Here is an 18,992-nt window from a genome sequence, read left to right on the forward strand (position 1 = left end):
TATGTCCCTTTTATTCTTACCTCCTCCTTGACCTGCCGATACATTTGTATCCATCCCACTGTTCTTCAGTATTTCCACCAATTCACAGCGGAATGCTGAGATGTCCTGTTTAATTTCATTGACATCATCTTCAGTTACTCCTTGAGACTCGGCTTTACGTTGTTCCACGGTTACATAACGTCGAACTAGATTCCGCATAATTTGTTGATATTTGAAATCACGATCATTGGCTTGTTGAGCTTTTCGCTGGAAAAAAGAGAGGGACGCATTATATTTTCTATTCAAAATATTTCTTATAGAAGATTCTTTAGAGGCATTCTAGAGATATAAGGACTGTCTAAGATCTTCTGAAGGTTCAAATCCTTTCGGATCAGATAGAAGACCCTTCTACAAAATTATATAAAAAATATGTAATATAAAATATAAAATATAAAATATAAAATATAAAATATAAAATATAAAATATAAAATATAAAATATAAAATATAAAATATAAAATATAAAATATAAAATATAAAATATAAAATATAAAATATAAAATATAAAATATAAAATATAAAATATAAAATATAAAATATAAAATATAAAATATAAAATATAAAATATAAAATATAAAATATAAAATATAAAATATAAAATATAAAATATAAAATATAAAATATAAAATATAAAATATAAAATATAAAATATAAAATATAAAATATAAAATATAAAATATAAAATATAAAATATAAAATATAAAATATAAAATATAAAATATAAAATATAAAATATAAAATATAAAATATAAAATATAAAATATAAAATATAAAATATAAAATATAAAATATAAAATATAAAATATAAAATATAAAATATAAAATATAAAATATAAAATATAAAATATAAAATATAAAATATAAAATATAAAATATAAAATATAAAATATAAAATATAAAATATAAAATATAAAATATAAAATATAAAATATAAAATATAAAATATAAAATATAAAATATAAAATATAAAATATAAAATATAAAATATAAAATATAAAATATAAAATATAAAATATAAAATATAAAATATAAAATATAAAATATAAAATATAAAATATAAAATATAAAATATAAAATATAAAATATAAAATATAAAATATAAAATATAAAATATAAAATATAAAATATAAAATATAAAATATAAAATATAAAATATAAAATATAAAATATAAAATATAAAATATAAAATATAAAATATAAAATATAAAATATAAAATATAAAATATAAAATATAAAATATAAAATATAAAATATAAAATATAAAATATAAAATATAAAATATAAAATATAAAATATAAAATATAAAATATAAAATATAAAATATAAAATATAAAATATAAAATATAAAATATAAAATATAAAATATAAAATATAAAATATAAAATATAAAATATAAAATATAAAATATAAAATATAAAATATAAAATATAAAATATAAAATATAAAATATAAAATATAAAATATAAAATATAAAATATAAAATATAAAATATAAAATATAAAATATAAAATATAAAATATAAAATATAAAATATAAAATATAAAATATAAAATATAAAATATAAAATATAAAATATAAAATATAAAATATAAAATATAAAATATAAAATATAAAATATAAAATATAAAATATAAAATATAAAATATAAAATATAAAATATAAAATATAAAATATAAAATATAAAATATAAAATATAAAATATAAAATATAAAATATAAAATATAAAATATAAAATATAAAATATAAAATATAAAATATAAAATATAAAATATAAAATATAAAATATAAAATATAAAATATAAAATATAAAATATAAAATATAAAATATAAAATATAAAATATAAAATATAAAATATAAAATATAAAATATAAAATATAAAATATAAAATATAAAATATAAAATATAAAATATAAAATATAAAATATAAAATATAAAATATAAAATATAAAATATAAAATATAAAATATAAAATATAAAATATAAAATATAAAATATAAAATATAAAATATAAAATATAAAATATAAAATATAAAATATAAAATATAAAATATAAAATATAAAATATAAAATATAAAATATAAAATATAAAATATAAAATATAAAATATAAAATATAAAATATAAAATATAAAATATAAAATATAAAATATAAAATATAAAATATAAAATATAAAATATAAAATATAAAATATAAAATATAAAATATAAAATATAAAATATAAAATATAAAATATAAAATATAAAATATAAAATATAAAATATAAAATATAAAATATAAAATATAAAATATAAAATATAAAATATAAAATATAAAATATAAAATATAAAATATAAAATATAAAATATAAAATATAAAATATAAAATATAAAATATAAAATATAAAATATAAAATATAAAATATAAAATATAAAATATAAAATATAAAATATAAAATATAAAATATAAAATATAAAATATAAAATATAAAATATAAAATATAAAATATAAAATATAAAATATAAAATATAAAATATAAAATATAAAATATAAAATATAAAATATAAAATATAAAATATAAAATATAAAATATAAAATATAAAATATAAAATATAAAATATAAAATATAAAATATAAAATATAAAATATAAAATATAAAATATAAAATATAAAATATAAAATATAAAATATAAAATATAAAATATAAAATATAAAATATAAAATATAAAATATAAAATATAAAATATAAAATATAAAATATAAAATATAAAATATAAAATATAAAATATAAAATATAAAATATAAAATATAAAATATAAAATATAAAATATAAAATATAAAATATAAAATATAAAATATAAAATATAAAATATAAAATATAAAATATAAAATATAAAATATAAAATATAAAATATAAAATATAAAATATAAAATATAAAATATAAAATATAAAATATAAAATATAAAATATAAAATATAAAATATAAAATATAAAATATAAAATATAAAATATAAAATATAAAATATAAAATATAAAATATAAAATATAAAATATAAAATATAAAATATAAAATATAAAATATAAAATATAAAATATAAAATATAAAATATAAAATATAAAATATAAAATATAAAATATAAAATATAAAATATAAAATATAAAATATAAAATATAAAATATAAAATATAAAATATAAAATATAAAATATAAAATATAAAATATAAAATATAAAATATAAAATATAAAATATAAAATATAAAATATAAAATATAAAATATAAAATATAAAATATAAAATATAAAATATAAAATATAAAATATAAAATATAAAATATAAAATATAAAATATAAAATATAAAATATAAAATATAAAATATAAAATATAAAATATAAAATATAAAATATAAAATATAAAATATAAAATATAAAATATAAAATATAAAATATAAAATATAAAATATAAAATATAAAATATAAAATATAAAATATAAAATATAAAATATAAAATATAAAATATAAAATATAAAATATAAAATATAAAATATAAAATATAAAATATAAAATATAAAATATAAAATATAAAATATAAAATATAAAATATAAAATATAAAATATAAAATATAAAATATAAAATATAAAATATAAAATATAAAATATAAAATATAAAATATAAAATATAAAATATAAAATATAAAATATAAAATATAAAATATAAAATATAAAATATAAAATATAAAATATAAAATATAAAATATAAAATATAAAATATAAAATATAAAATATAAAATATAAAATATAAAATATAAAATATAAAATATAAAATATAAAATATAAAATATAAAATATAAAATATAAAATATAAAATATAAAATATAAAATATAAAATATAAAATATAAAATATAAAATATAAAATATAAAATATAAAATATAAAATATAAAATATAAAATATAAAATATAAAATATAAAATATAAAATATAAAATATAAAATATAAAATATAAAATATAAAATATAAAATATAAAATATAAAATATAAAATATAAAATATAAAATATAAAATATAAAATATAAAATATAAAATATAAAATATAAAATATAAAATATAAAATATAAAATATAAAATATAAAATATAAAATATAAAATATAAAATATAAAATATAAAATATAAAATATAAAATATAAAATATAAAATATAAAATATAAAATATAAAATATAAAATATAAAATATAAAATATAAAATATAAAATATAAAATATAAAATATAAAATATAAAATATAAAATATAAAATATAAAATATAAAATATAAAATATAAAATATAAAATATAAAATATAAAATATAAAATATAAAATATAAAATATAAAATATAAAATATAAAATATAAAATATAAAATATAAAATATAAAATATAAAATATAAAATATAAAATATAAAATATAAAATATAAAATATAAAATATAAAATATAAAATATAAAATATAAAATATAAAATATAAAATATAAAATATAAAATATAAAATATAAAATATAAAATATAAAATATAAAATATAAAATATAAAATATAAAATATAAAATATAAAATATAAAATATAAAATATAAAATATAAAATATAAAATATAAAATATAAAATATAAAATATAAAATATAAAATATAAAATATAAAATATAAAATATAAAATATAAAATATAAAATATAAAATATAAAATATAAAATATAAAATATAAAATATAAAATATAAAATATAAAATATAAAATATAAAATATAAAATATAAAATATAAAATATAAAATATAAAATATAAAATATAAAATATAAAATATAAAATATAAAATATAAAATATAAAATATAAAATATAAAATATAAAATATAAAATATAAAATATAAAATATAAAATATAAAATATAAAATATAAAATATAAAATATAAAATATAAAATATAAAATATAAAATATAAAATATAAAATATAAAATATAAAATATAAAATATAAAATATAAAATATAAAATATAAAATATAAAATATAAAATATAAAATATAAAATATAAAATATAAAATATAAAATATAAAATATAAAATATAAAATATAAAATATAAAATATAAAATATAAAATATAAAATATAAAATATAAAATATAAAATATAAAATATAAAATATAAAATATAAAATATAAAATATAAAATATAAAATATAAAATATAAAATATAAAATATAAAATATAAAATATAAAATATAAAATATAAAATATAAAATATAAAATATAAAATATAAAATATAAAATATAAAATATAAAATATAAAATATAAAATATAAAATATAAAATATAAAATATAAAATATAAAATATAAAATATAAAATATAAAATATAAAATATAAAATATAAAATATAAAATATAAAATATAAAATATAAAATATAAAATATAAAATATAAAATATAAAATATAAAATATAAAATATAAAATATAAAATATAAAATATAAAATATAAAATATAAAATATAAAATATAAAATATAAAATATAAAATATAAAATATAAAATATAAAATATAAAATATAAAATATAAAATATAAAATATAAAATATAAAATATAAAATATAAAATATAAAATATAAAATATAAAATATAAAATATAAAATATAAAATATAAAATATAAAATATAAAATATAAAATATAAAATATAAAATATAAAATATAAAATATAAAATATAAAATATAAAATATAAAATATAAAATATAAAATATAAAATATAAAATATAAAATATAAAATATAAAATATAAAATATAAAATATAAAATATAAAATATAAAATATAAAATATAAAATATAAAATATAAAATATAAAATATAAAATATAAAATATAAAATATAAAATATAAAATATAAAATATAAAATATAAAATATAAAATATAAAATATAAAATATAAAATATAAAATATAAAATATAAAATATAAAATATAAAATATAAAATATAAAATATAAAATATAAAATATAAAATATAAAATATAAAATATAAAATATAAAATATAAAATATAAAATATAAAATATAAAATATAAAATATAAAATATAAAATATAAAATATAAAATATAAAATATAAAATATAAAATATAAAATATAAAATATAAAATATAAAATATAAAATATAAAATATAAAATATAAAATATAAAATATAAAATATAAAATATAAAATATAAAATATAAAATATAAAATATAAAATATAAAATATAAAATATAAAATATAAAATATAAAATATAAAATATAAAATATAAAATATAAAATATAAAATATAAAATATAAAATATAAAATATAAAATATAAAATATAAAATATAAAATATAAAATATAAAATATAAAATATAAAATATAAAATATAAAATATAAAATATAAAATATAAAATATAAAATATAAAATATAAAATATAAAATATAAAATATAAAATATAAAATATAAAATATAAAATATAAAATATAAAATATAAAATATAAAATATAAAATATAAAATATAAAATATAAAATATAAAATATAAAATATAAAATATAAAATATAAAATATAAAATATAAAATATAAAATATAAAATATAAAATATAAAATATAAAATATAAAATATAAAATATAAAATATAAAATATAAAATATAAAATATAAAATATAAAATATAAAATATAAAATATAAAATATAAAATATAAAATATAAAATATAAAATATAAAATATAAAATATAAAATATAAAATATAAAATATAAAATATAAAATATAAAATATAAAATATAAAATATAAAATATAAAATATAAAATATAAAATATAAAATATAAAATATAAAATATAAAATATAAAATATAAAATATAAAATATAAAATATAAAATATAAAATATAAAATATAAAATATAAAATATAAAATATAAAATATAAAATATAAAATATAAAATATAAAATATAAAATATAAAATATAAAATATAAAATATAAAATATAAAATATAAAATATAAAATATAAAATATAAAATATAAAATATAAAATATAAAATATAAAATATAAAATATAAAATATAAAATATAAAATATAAAATATAAAATATAAAATATAAAATATAAAATATAAAATATAAAATATAAAATATAAAATATAAAATATAAAATATAAAATATAAAATATAAAATATAAAATATAAAATATAAAATATAAAATATAAAATATAAAATATAAAATATAAAATATAAAATATAAAATATAAAATATAAAATATAAAATATAAAATATAAAATATAAAATATAAAATATAAAATATAAAATATAAAATATAAAATATAAAATATAAAATATAAAATATAAAATATAAAATATAAAATATAAAATATAAAATATAAAATATAAAATATAAAATATAAAATATAAAATATAAAATATAAAATATAAAATATAAAATATAAAATATAAAATATAAAATATAAAATATAAAATATAAAATATAAAATATAAAATATAAAATATAAAATATAAAATATAAAATATAAAATATAAAATATAAAATATAAAATATAAAATATAAAATATAAAATATAAAATATAAAATATAAAATATAAAATATAAAATATAAAATATAAAATATAAAATATAAAATATAAAATATAAAATATAAAATATAAAATATAAAATATAAAATATAAAATATAAAATATAAAATATAAAATATAAAATATAAAATATAAAATATAAAATATAAAATATAAAATATAAAATATAAAATATAAAATATAAAATATAAAATATAAAATATAAAATATAAAATATAAAATATAAAATATAAAATATAAAATATAAAATATAAAATATAAAATATAAAATATAAAATATAAAATATAAAATATAAAATATAAAATATAAAATATAAAATATAAAATATAAAATATAAAATATAAAATATAAAATATAAAATATAAAATATAAAATATAAAATATAAAATATAAAATATAAAATATAAAATATAAAATATAAAATATAAAATATAAAATATAAAATATAAAATATAAAATATAAAATATAAAATATAAAATATAAAATATAAAATATAAAATATAAAATATAAAATATAAAATATAAAATATAAAATATAAAATATAAAATATAAAATATAAAATATAAAATATAAAATATAAAATATAAAATATAAAATATAAAATATAAAATATAAAATATAAAATATAAAATATAAAATATAAAATATAAAATATAAAATATAAAATATAAAATATAAAATATAAAATATAAAATATAAAATATAAAATATAAAATATAAAATATAAAATATAAAATATAAAATATAAAATATAAAATATAAAATATAAAATATAAAATATAAAATATAAAATATAAAATATAAAATATAAAATATAAAATATAAAATATAAAATATAAAATATAAAATATAAAATATAAAATATAAAATATAAAATATAAAATATAAAATATAAAATATAAAATATAAAATATAAAATATAAAATATAAAATATAAAATATAAAATATAAAATATAAAATATAAAATATAAAATATAAAATATAAAATATAAAATATAAAATATAAAATATAAAATATAAAATATAAAATATAAAATATAAAATATAAAATATAAAATATAAAATATAAAATATAAAATATAAAATATAAAATATAAAATATAAAATATAAAATATAAAATATAAAATATAAAATATAAAATATAAAATATAAAATATAAAATATAAAATATAAAATATAAAATATAAAATATAAAATATAAAATATAAAATATAAAATATAAAATATAAAATATAAAATATAAAATATAAAATATAAAATATAAAATATAAAATATAAAATATAAAATATAAAATATAAAATATAAAATATAAAATATAAAATATAAAATATAAAATATAAAATATAAAATATAAAATATAAAATATAAAATATAAAATATAAAATATAAAATATAAAATATAAAATATAAAATATAAAATATAAAATATAAAATATAAAATATAAAATATAAAATATAAAATATAAAATATAAAATATAAAATATAAAATATAAAATATAAAATATAAAATATAAAATATAAAATATAAAATATAAAATATAAAATATAAAATATAAAATATAAAATATAAAATATAAAATATAAAATATAAAATATAAAATATAAAATATAAAATATAAAATATAAAATATAAAATATAAAATATAAAATATAAAATATAAAATATAAAATATAAAATATAAAATATAAAATATAAAATATAAAATATAAAATATAAAATATAAAATATAAAATATAAAATATAAAATATAAAATATAAAATATAAAATATAAAATATAAAATATAAAATATAAAATATAAAATATAAAATATAAAATATAAAATATAAAATATAAAATATAAAATATAAAATATAAAATATAAAATATAAAATATAAAATATAAAATATAAAATATAAAATATAAAATATAAAATATAAAATATAAAATATAAAATATAAAATATAAAATATAAAATATAAAATATAAAATATAAAATATAAAATATAAAATATAAAATATAAAATATAAAATATAAAATATAAAATATAAAATATAAAATATAAAATATAAAATATAAAATATAAAATATAAAATATAAAATATAAAATATAAAATATAAAATATAAAATATAAAATATAAAATATAAAATATAAAATATAAAATATAAAATATAAAATATAAAATATAAAATATAAAATATAAAATATAAAATATAAAATATAAAATATAAAATATAAAATATAAAATATAAAATATAAAATATAAAATATAAAATATAAAATATAAAATATAAAATATAAAATATAAAATATAAAATATAAAATATAAAATATAAAATATAAAATATAAAATATAAAATATAAAATATAAAATATAAAATATAAAATATAAAATATAAAATATAAAATATAAAATATAAAATATAAAATATAAAATATAAAATATAAAATATAAAATATAAAATATAAAATATAAAATATAAAATATAAAATATAAAATATAAAATATAAAATATAAAATATAAAATATAAAATATAAAATATAAAATATAAAATATAAAATATAAAATATAAAATATAAAATATAAAATATAAAATATAAAATATAAAATATAAAATATAAAATATAAAATATAAAATATAAAATATAAAATATAAAATATAAAATATAAAATATAAAATATAAAATATAAAATATAAAATATAAAATATAAAATATAAAATATAAAATATAAAATATAAAATATAAAATATAAAATATAAAATATAAAATATAAAATATAAAATATAAAATATAAAATATAAAATATAAAATATAAAATATAAAATATAAAATATAAAATATAAAATATAAAATATAAAATATAAAATATAAAATATAAAATATAAAATATAAAATATAAAATATAAAATATAAAATATAAAATATAAAATATAAAATATAAAATATAAAATATAAAATATAAAATATAAAATATAAAATATAAAATATAAAATATAAAATATAAAATATAAAATATAAAATATAAAATATAAAAAAAAATAAAAAATATAAAAATAGTATAACAAATATAAAATAAAATGTTCTTCTAGAGATTTCTAGTGGTCCTTTATTTATAAAGAAAAACTCTATATGGTATTCTATTTTTAGAAGACCTCTATCCTTGATTGTTGCTTCCAGTTGTTAAGATTGATTCATCCACCTCCTAACTTACCCTAATTGTCTTCAAATGTTCACGTCTGGCCGCCGAAGAACCGCTGCAGAAGACACGTCTACCCCACTTGAAGGCATACCATATAGATTTGGGCGTTGGAATTATATTAAAAGGTGGCGGACATGTGCCGCCTTCTTCAAAATAGCTTATCCACAGTTTAGAGCGGGCAAATTTCCATTCAACATCGGCACGTTCCTGAAAATAAATCATGTTTAAAGAAATTCAATATATAGAAAATCACAAAGTACCTACCGATATCAACTGATACGAATGATTCATCATGGCTATCAGGAGATTTAGCAGGACCACAATATTTATAACCGAATAGGTGCCAAACATTAGCATACCCCAAAAACGGGTAAAGATTTTAATGCCATCCAATTCAAAGCTATCCAAATCGATTAGGCCAAATACAGCCCAGAACAGAGTTTGGGTTGTTTCAAAGAGACTAAGGAACAGATACAGAAAGAGAGGAACATGGATTCAGTATAAAAATCACAAGGAATGTTAATGGCTTCCTTACTTGGAAAACCGTCGCCACACAATACAAGCATTCGGATCAGTGGTACCATTCATATTGAGCAAAACATTTGTGGGTGAAACCTCGGGACATCTTTTCTTTTCTAAATCGGCATAATACCTGAAAAAAATCCAATAGATTATTTAAAAGTTCTTATGATTATGAATTCTTTGTCCCCGTCAACCTACCACAGCAGCTGATTGAGGCCACTACCAAAGGCAAACAATACCAAAACATACAAAAAGAAGAATTTCATAATATCCATGACCATGCGGGACAATGACACTTGCAGTGGACCCAAATGTGGATTAACCGAAAATATATAAACCAATTTGAGGCTACTGAAAATGTTGGCCGCACTAAAAAGACCTTCCGATATGAGCATTGGATCCCATGCATCCCAACGCTCACGCGGTAGATCGGTGGCATGCGGATTGGTGATCATTTCTTTTTGTACTTGAAAAAATGACACAACTCGAAGGGCCACAGTGGCCACGTAGAGCGAATTCGTTACGAAATCTATGACATTCCACATATCATTGAGATATTCTTGAAGGCCTACATCCCACAATTGTTTCACCTCGCTCCAGATAAGACCTTAATAGGAATGGAAAATGATTTTAGAATGGATAAAAAAGTAACTAAGGGTTCTCAACATACCACTAACCCAGGCCAATATTAACCACTCAATAAATGTGGGTTTGGCACCCCGCTTCGTGGGCAGTTCCTCCACCTGATGTACCATACTGTTTTTACTATCCGACCAAAACCATCCTCCAATAAAGGTTTCAATACGCTGTGAAGCCAACATTAATAAAACTAAAAGGAGAGGTATTATTGCATTTCGTTCTTATATCAGATCTGATTATTATAGCCGTTGAATTTGTTGTTGTTACTTACATAAAAATGTAAAATATGAGGCACTGTGACAGATAAATTTTATAAAAGGTTTACGCATTGTTTGTCCAACACTGGAATACGGTGCCAATATATAGGCCAATGAAAATATCGGAAACATCATACCTGAAATAGAAACAAATGTTTACACTGGAAACTGGAAGTCGTTTATAGATAGAAAAATTTTCTATAGTAGAATCCTCGAGAAATACTTAGTAGATAGAAAATCATTGGGGGCCTTCTACGGATAGAAGATCCATAAAAAATAAAATTTTATGTTTTATATTTTATATTTAATATTTATATTTTATATTTAATATTTAATATTTAATATTTAATATTTAATATTTAATATTTAATATTTAATATTTAATATTTAATATTTAATATTTAATATTTAATATTTAATATTTAATATTTAATATTTAATATTTAATATTTAATATTTAATATTTAATATTTAATATTTAATATTTAATATTTAATATTTAATATTTAATATTTAATATTTAATATTTAATATTTAATATTTAATATTTAATATTTAATATTTAATATTTAATATTTAATATTTAATATTTAATATTTAATATTTAATATTTAATATTTAATATTTAATATTTAATATTTAATATTTAATATTTAATATTTAATATTTAATATTTAATATTTAATATTTAATATTTAATATTTAATATTTAATATTTAATATTTAATATTTAATATTTAATATTTAATATTTAATATTTAATATTTAATATTTAATATTTAATATTTAATATTTAATATTTAATATTTAATATTTAATATTTAATATTTAATATTTAATATTTAATATTTAATATTTAATATTTAATATTTAATATTTAATATTTAATATTTAATATTTAATATTTAATATTTAATATTTAATATTTAATATTTAATATTTAATATTTAATATTTAATATTTAATATTTAATATTTAATATTTAATATTTAATATTTAATATTTAATATTTAATATTTAATATTTAATATTTAATATTTAATATTTAATATTTAATATTTAATATTTAATATTTAATATTTAATATTTAATATTTAATATTTAATATTTAATATTTAATATTTAATATTTAATATTTAATATTTAATATTTAATATTTAATATTTAATATTTAATATTTAATATTTAATATTTAATATTTAATATTTAATATTTAATATTTAATATTTAATATTTAATATTTAATATTTAATATTTAATATTTAATATTTAATATTTAATATTTAATATTTAATATTTAATATTTAATATTTAATATTTAATATTTAATATTTAATATTTAATATTTAATATTTAATATTTAATATTTAATATTTAATATTTAATATTTAATATTTAATATTTAATATTTAATATTTAATATTTAATATTTAATATTTAATATTTAATATTTAATATTTAATATTTAATATTTAATATTTAATATTTAATATTTAATATTTAATATTTAATATTTAATATTTAATATTTAATATTTAATATTTAATATTTAATATTTAATATTTAATATTTAATATTTAATATTTAATATTTAATATTTAATATTTAATATTTAATATTTAATATTTAATATTTAATATTTAATATTTAATATTTAATATTTAATATTTAATATTTAATATTTAATATTTAATATTTAATATTTAATATTTAATATTTAATATTTAATATTTAATATTTAATATTTAATATTTAATATTTAATATTTAATATTTAATATTTAATATTTAATATTTAATATTTAATATTTAATATTTAATATTTAATATTTAATATTTAATATTTAATATTTAATATTTAATATTTAATATTTAATATTTAATATTTAATATTTAATATTTAATATTTAATATTTAATATTTAATATTTAATATTTAATATTTAATATTTAATATTTAATATTTAATATTTAATATTTAATATTTAATATTTAATATTTAATATTTAATATTTAATATTTAATATTTAATATTTAATATTTAATATTTAATATTTAATATTTAATATTTAATATTTAATATTTAATATTTAATATTTAATATTTAATATTTAATATTTAATATTTAATATTTAATATTTAATATTTAATATTTAATATTTAATATTTAATATTTAATATTTAATATTTAATATTTAATATTTAATATTTAATATTTAATATTTAATATTTAATATTTAATATTTAATATTTAATATTTAATATTTAATATTTAATATTTAATATTTAATATTTAATATTTAATATTTAATATTTAATATTTAATATTTAATATTTAATATTTAATATTTAATATTTAATATTTAATATTTAATATTTAATATTTAATATTTAATATTTAATATTTAATATTTAATATTTAATATTTAATATTTAATATTTAATATTTAATATTTAATATTTAATATTTAATATTTAATATTTAATATTTAATATTTAATATTTAATATTTAATATTTAATATTTAATATTTAATATTTAATATTTAATATTTAATATTTAATATTTAATATTTAATATTTAATATTTAATATTTAATATTTAATATTTAATATTTAATATTTAATATTTAATATTTAATATTTAATATTTAATATTTAATATTTAATATTTAATATTTAATATTTAATATTTAATATTTAATATTTAATATTTAATATTTAATATTTAATATTTAATATTTAATATTTAATATTTAATATTTAATATTTAATATTTAATATTTAATATTTAATATTTAATATTTAATATTTAATATTTAATATTTAATATTTAATATTTAATATTTAATATTTAATATTTAATATTTAATATTTAATATTTAATATTTAATATTTAATATTTAATATTTAATATTTAATATTTAATATTTAATATTTAATATTTAATATTTAATATTTAATATTTAATATTTAATATTTAATATTTAATATTTAATATTTAATATTTAATATTTAATATTTAATATTTAATATTTAATATTTAATATTTAATATTTAATATTTAATATTTAATATTTAATATTTAATATTTAATATTTAATATTTAATATTTAATATTTAATATTTAATATTTAATATTTAATATTTAATATTTAATATTTAATATTTAATATTTAATATTTAATATTTAATATTTAATATTTAATATTTAATATTTAATATTTAATATTTAATATTTAATATTTAATATTTAATATTTAATATTTAATATTTAATATTTAATATTTAATATTTAATATTTAATATTTAATATTTAATATTTAATATTTAATATTTAATATTTAATATTTAATATTTAATATTTAATATTTAATATTTAATATTTAATATTTAATATTTAATATTTAATATTTAATATTTAATATTTAATATTTAATATTTAATATTTAATATTTAATATTTAATATTTAATATTTAATATTTAATATTTAATATTTAATATTTAATATTTAATATTTAATATTTAATATTTAATATTTAATATTTAATATTTAATATTTAATATTTAATATTTAATATTTAATATTTAATATTTAATATTTAATATTTAATATTTAATATTTAATATTTAATATTTAATATTTAATATTTAATATTTAATATTTAATTTTTAATATTTAATATTTAATATTTAATATTTAATATTTAATATTTAATATTTAATATTTAATATTTAATATTTAATATTTAATATTTAATATTTAATATTTAATATTTAATATTTAATATTTAATATTTAATATTTAATATTTAATATTTAATATTTAATATTTAATATTTAATATTTAATATTTAATATTTAATATTTAATATTTAATATTTAATATTTAATATTTAATATTTAATATTTAATATTTAATATTTAATATTTAATATTTAATATTTAATATTTAATATTTAATATTTAATATTTAATATTTAATATTTAATATTTAATATTTAATATTTAATATTTAATATTTAATATTTAATATTTAATATTTAATATTTAATATTTAATATTTAATATTTAATATTTAATATTTAATATTTAATATTTAATATTTAATATTTAATATTTAATATTTAATATTTAATATTTAATATTTAATATTTAATATTTAATATTTAATATTTAATATTTAATATTTAATATTTAATATTTAATATTTAATATTTAATATTTAATATTTAATATTTAATATTTAATATTTAATATTTAATATTTAATATTTAATATTTAATATTTAATATTTAATATTTAATATTTAATATTTAATATTTAATATTTAATATTTAATATTTAATATTTAATATTTAATATTTAATATTTAATATTTAATATTTAATATTTAATATTTAATATTTAATATTTAATATTTAATATTTAATATTTAATATTTAATATTTAATATTTAATATTTAATATTTAATATTTAATATTTAATATTTAATATTTAATATTTAATATTTAATATTTAATATTTAATATTTAATATTTAATATTTAATATTTAATATTTAATATTTAATATTTAATATTTAATATTTAATATTTAATATTTAATATTTAATATTTAATATTTTATATTTAATATTTAATATTTTATATTTTATATTTTAAATTTCATATTTAATATTTTCAAAGATCTTTTAGGACTATAAATCTTCAAGGTTTAATTTCACTGATTTACTTACCTATTCTTATAATATCTAAAGCTTGTAAAGCCATGTTTTTACGGCGAAAACCTGGTAGGCCTTCATACCAAATGCTCGCTAATAGTTGCTGGACATTCGAATGGGCAACAAACTGATAGGAGAGAGGATTTAATAAAAATGTACCTTTCTGTAACTTCCGTACAACTCACCTTCTTTTGTCTTAATTTTATGGCTAATTTTAAACGATTTAAATGCATACGCTCCCCATGTTCATAAACTGGACCGGTAGGATCATGATTTAGTAAAATTTCCAATTCATGTGAGGTGCGGGTGTGATCTAATAAAGCGGTGGCAAAATCCTGGCATTGTTTGCGCAATTCCTGATATTCATTCTAAGTAAGGTAATGCACGCAGATGTTAAAGTAACTGTAGGGACACATCAAGGTTTAGGGCATATTGTCAATTTTACCTTAAATTCATGTTCTAAAAAACTCAAACGTCTCAATTCCCATGACAGCTCAAATGCAGTTAAAATAGGATCCTTTGAGGACAAGGCAATTAAACTAGGGCTGGCCAGTGCACGATAGGCATTTATGCGGGAACGTGAATGGCGCAATGAATCCTCTTGACGCGATTGAACACATTCATCACAGCCGCAACTAGAGAAAGATAAGGTGGCAAAGAACATTTCAAATCATTTCCATAATGCGACTTTTATTTGTTACAATTTACCGCACATCATGAGGCATTGGCAGCACTGCACCACGATCTAATAGGATCTTTATTATTTCATAATTGTCACGATGTGCCGCCAATATTAGAGGTGTTATGTCGGGGGTAAATGTTGATGTTTCCTCGGGTGATGATTCCCAGCTCTGTAATATTTGAGAATATTTATTTGAAAATGTTTGAATATTGTTTCAAGTTGTTTTAATTACATGATTCCCTTCTATTGTAAATGTTACATGCTCATGATCCAACAGCACCTCCACCGCCTCCACGAATTCTTCAGATATGGAATGTAATAAAGCATCTTTAGTATCGACATTATAGCTTATCAGCAACTCCACCATTTCAAGATTTTCATTGTCGATAGCCATTAGCAGGGCTGTTCGTCCCAATGGATCAACACAATTGATATTTATATAATCGGTATCTTGAGCCTTCTGCAACATTCTAAGGGAGATAGAATTAGTTGTTCATTAATTTAGAAATGGAAGCAAAGTATTGAAAAGAGGTCTCTACACGAGCTAAAGATAGTCTTTATTGACTAACGGAAGTCATTCTAGACGAGCTGAAGTGAGACTTTATAGACGAGTTTAAAGGAGTCTTTATAGACCAGCTTAAATGAGTTTTCCTAGATGTTTCTCTACTCTTGAAAAATTTTTAAAACATCCACGTTTCTATCCATACAAAGTCCTGCTAAAAAATCTTAAAAAAAATCATCGTTTCTTTGTTCAGAATATCCTCCAGAAAATTCTTTAAAAAATCCACGTTTCTTTGTTCAGAATATCCTCCTGAAAATTCTTTAAAAAAATTTAAGTTTCTTTGATCAGAATGTCCTCCTGAAAATTCTTTAAAAAAATTTAAGTTTCTTTGTTCAGAATGTCCTCCTGAAAATTCTTTAAAAAATCCACGCTTCTTTGTTCAGAATGTCCTCCTGAAAATTCTTTAAAAAATCCACGCTTCTTTGTTCAGAATGTCCTCCTGAAAATTCTTTAAAAAATCCACGCTTCTTTGTTCAGAATGTCCTCCTGAAAATTCTTTAAAAAATCCACGCTTCTTTGTTCAGAATGTCCTCCTGAAAATTCTTTAAAAAATCCACGCTTCTTTGTTCAGAATGTCCTCCTGAAAATTCTTTAAAAAAATCCACGCTTCTTTGTTCAGAATGTCCTCCTGAAAATTCTTTAAAAAATACACGCTTCTTTGTTCAGAATGTCCTCCTGAAATTTCTTTAAAAACTTCACGTTTCTTTGTTCAGAATGTCCTGCGGAAAATTCTTTAACAAATCCACGTTTCTTTGTTCAGAATGTTCTGCGGAAAATTCTTTAAAAAATCCACGTTTCTTTGTTCAGAAT

The 18,992-nt window shown here is 8.3% G+C and overlaps 1 protein-coding gene across 8 annotated transcripts in view; it reads right to left on the bottom strand.

Annotated features, from left to right (window-relative positions):
* The window catches only part of Trpgamma (Transient receptor potential cation channel gamma), a 129,451-nt gene that overhangs the window by 11,380 nt on the left and 99,079 nt on the right, over window positions 1-18,992 (bottom strand). For all 8 annotated transcript variants that reach the window (XR_012410058.1, XR_012410057.1, XM_073966293.1 and 5 more), the window contains 12 exons: window positions 17,853-18,090; window positions 17,647-17,789; window positions 17,384-17,573; window positions 17,124-17,306; window positions 16,954-17,065; window positions 12,232-12,354; window positions 11,992-12,150; window positions 11,520-11,928; window positions 11,335-11,451; window positions 11,064-11,259; window positions 10,812-11,006; window positions 21-246 (listed from right to left, as the gene is read on the bottom strand). Coding sequence is in view for 6 of the 8 variants with exons in the window: in XM_073966293.1 (XP_073822394.1) it covers window positions 21-246; window positions 10,812-11,006; window positions 11,064-11,259; window positions 11,335-11,451; window positions 11,520-11,928; window positions 11,992-12,150; window positions 12,232-12,354; window positions 16,954-17,065; window positions 17,124-17,306; window positions 17,384-17,573; window positions 17,647-17,789; window positions 17,853-18,090 (2,291 nt within the window). In the remaining 2 variants the exon portion in view is untranslated. The remainder of the gene's footprint in view (window positions 1-20; window positions 247-10,811; window positions 11,007-11,063; window positions 11,260-11,334; window positions 11,452-11,519; window positions 11,929-11,991; window positions 12,151-12,231; window positions 12,355-16,953; window positions 17,066-17,123; window positions 17,307-17,383; window positions 17,574-17,646; window positions 17,790-17,852; window positions 18,091-18,992) is intronic.

The sequence above is a fragment of the Musca autumnalis genome, unplaced genomic scaffold (genome assembly GCF_047663935.1).
Source record: "Musca autumnalis isolate F117 unplaced genomic scaffold, ASM4766393v1 scaffold_2, whole genome shotgun sequence".
Lineage (NCBI taxonomy): Eukaryota > Metazoa > Arthropoda > Insecta > Diptera > Muscidae > Musca > Musca autumnalis.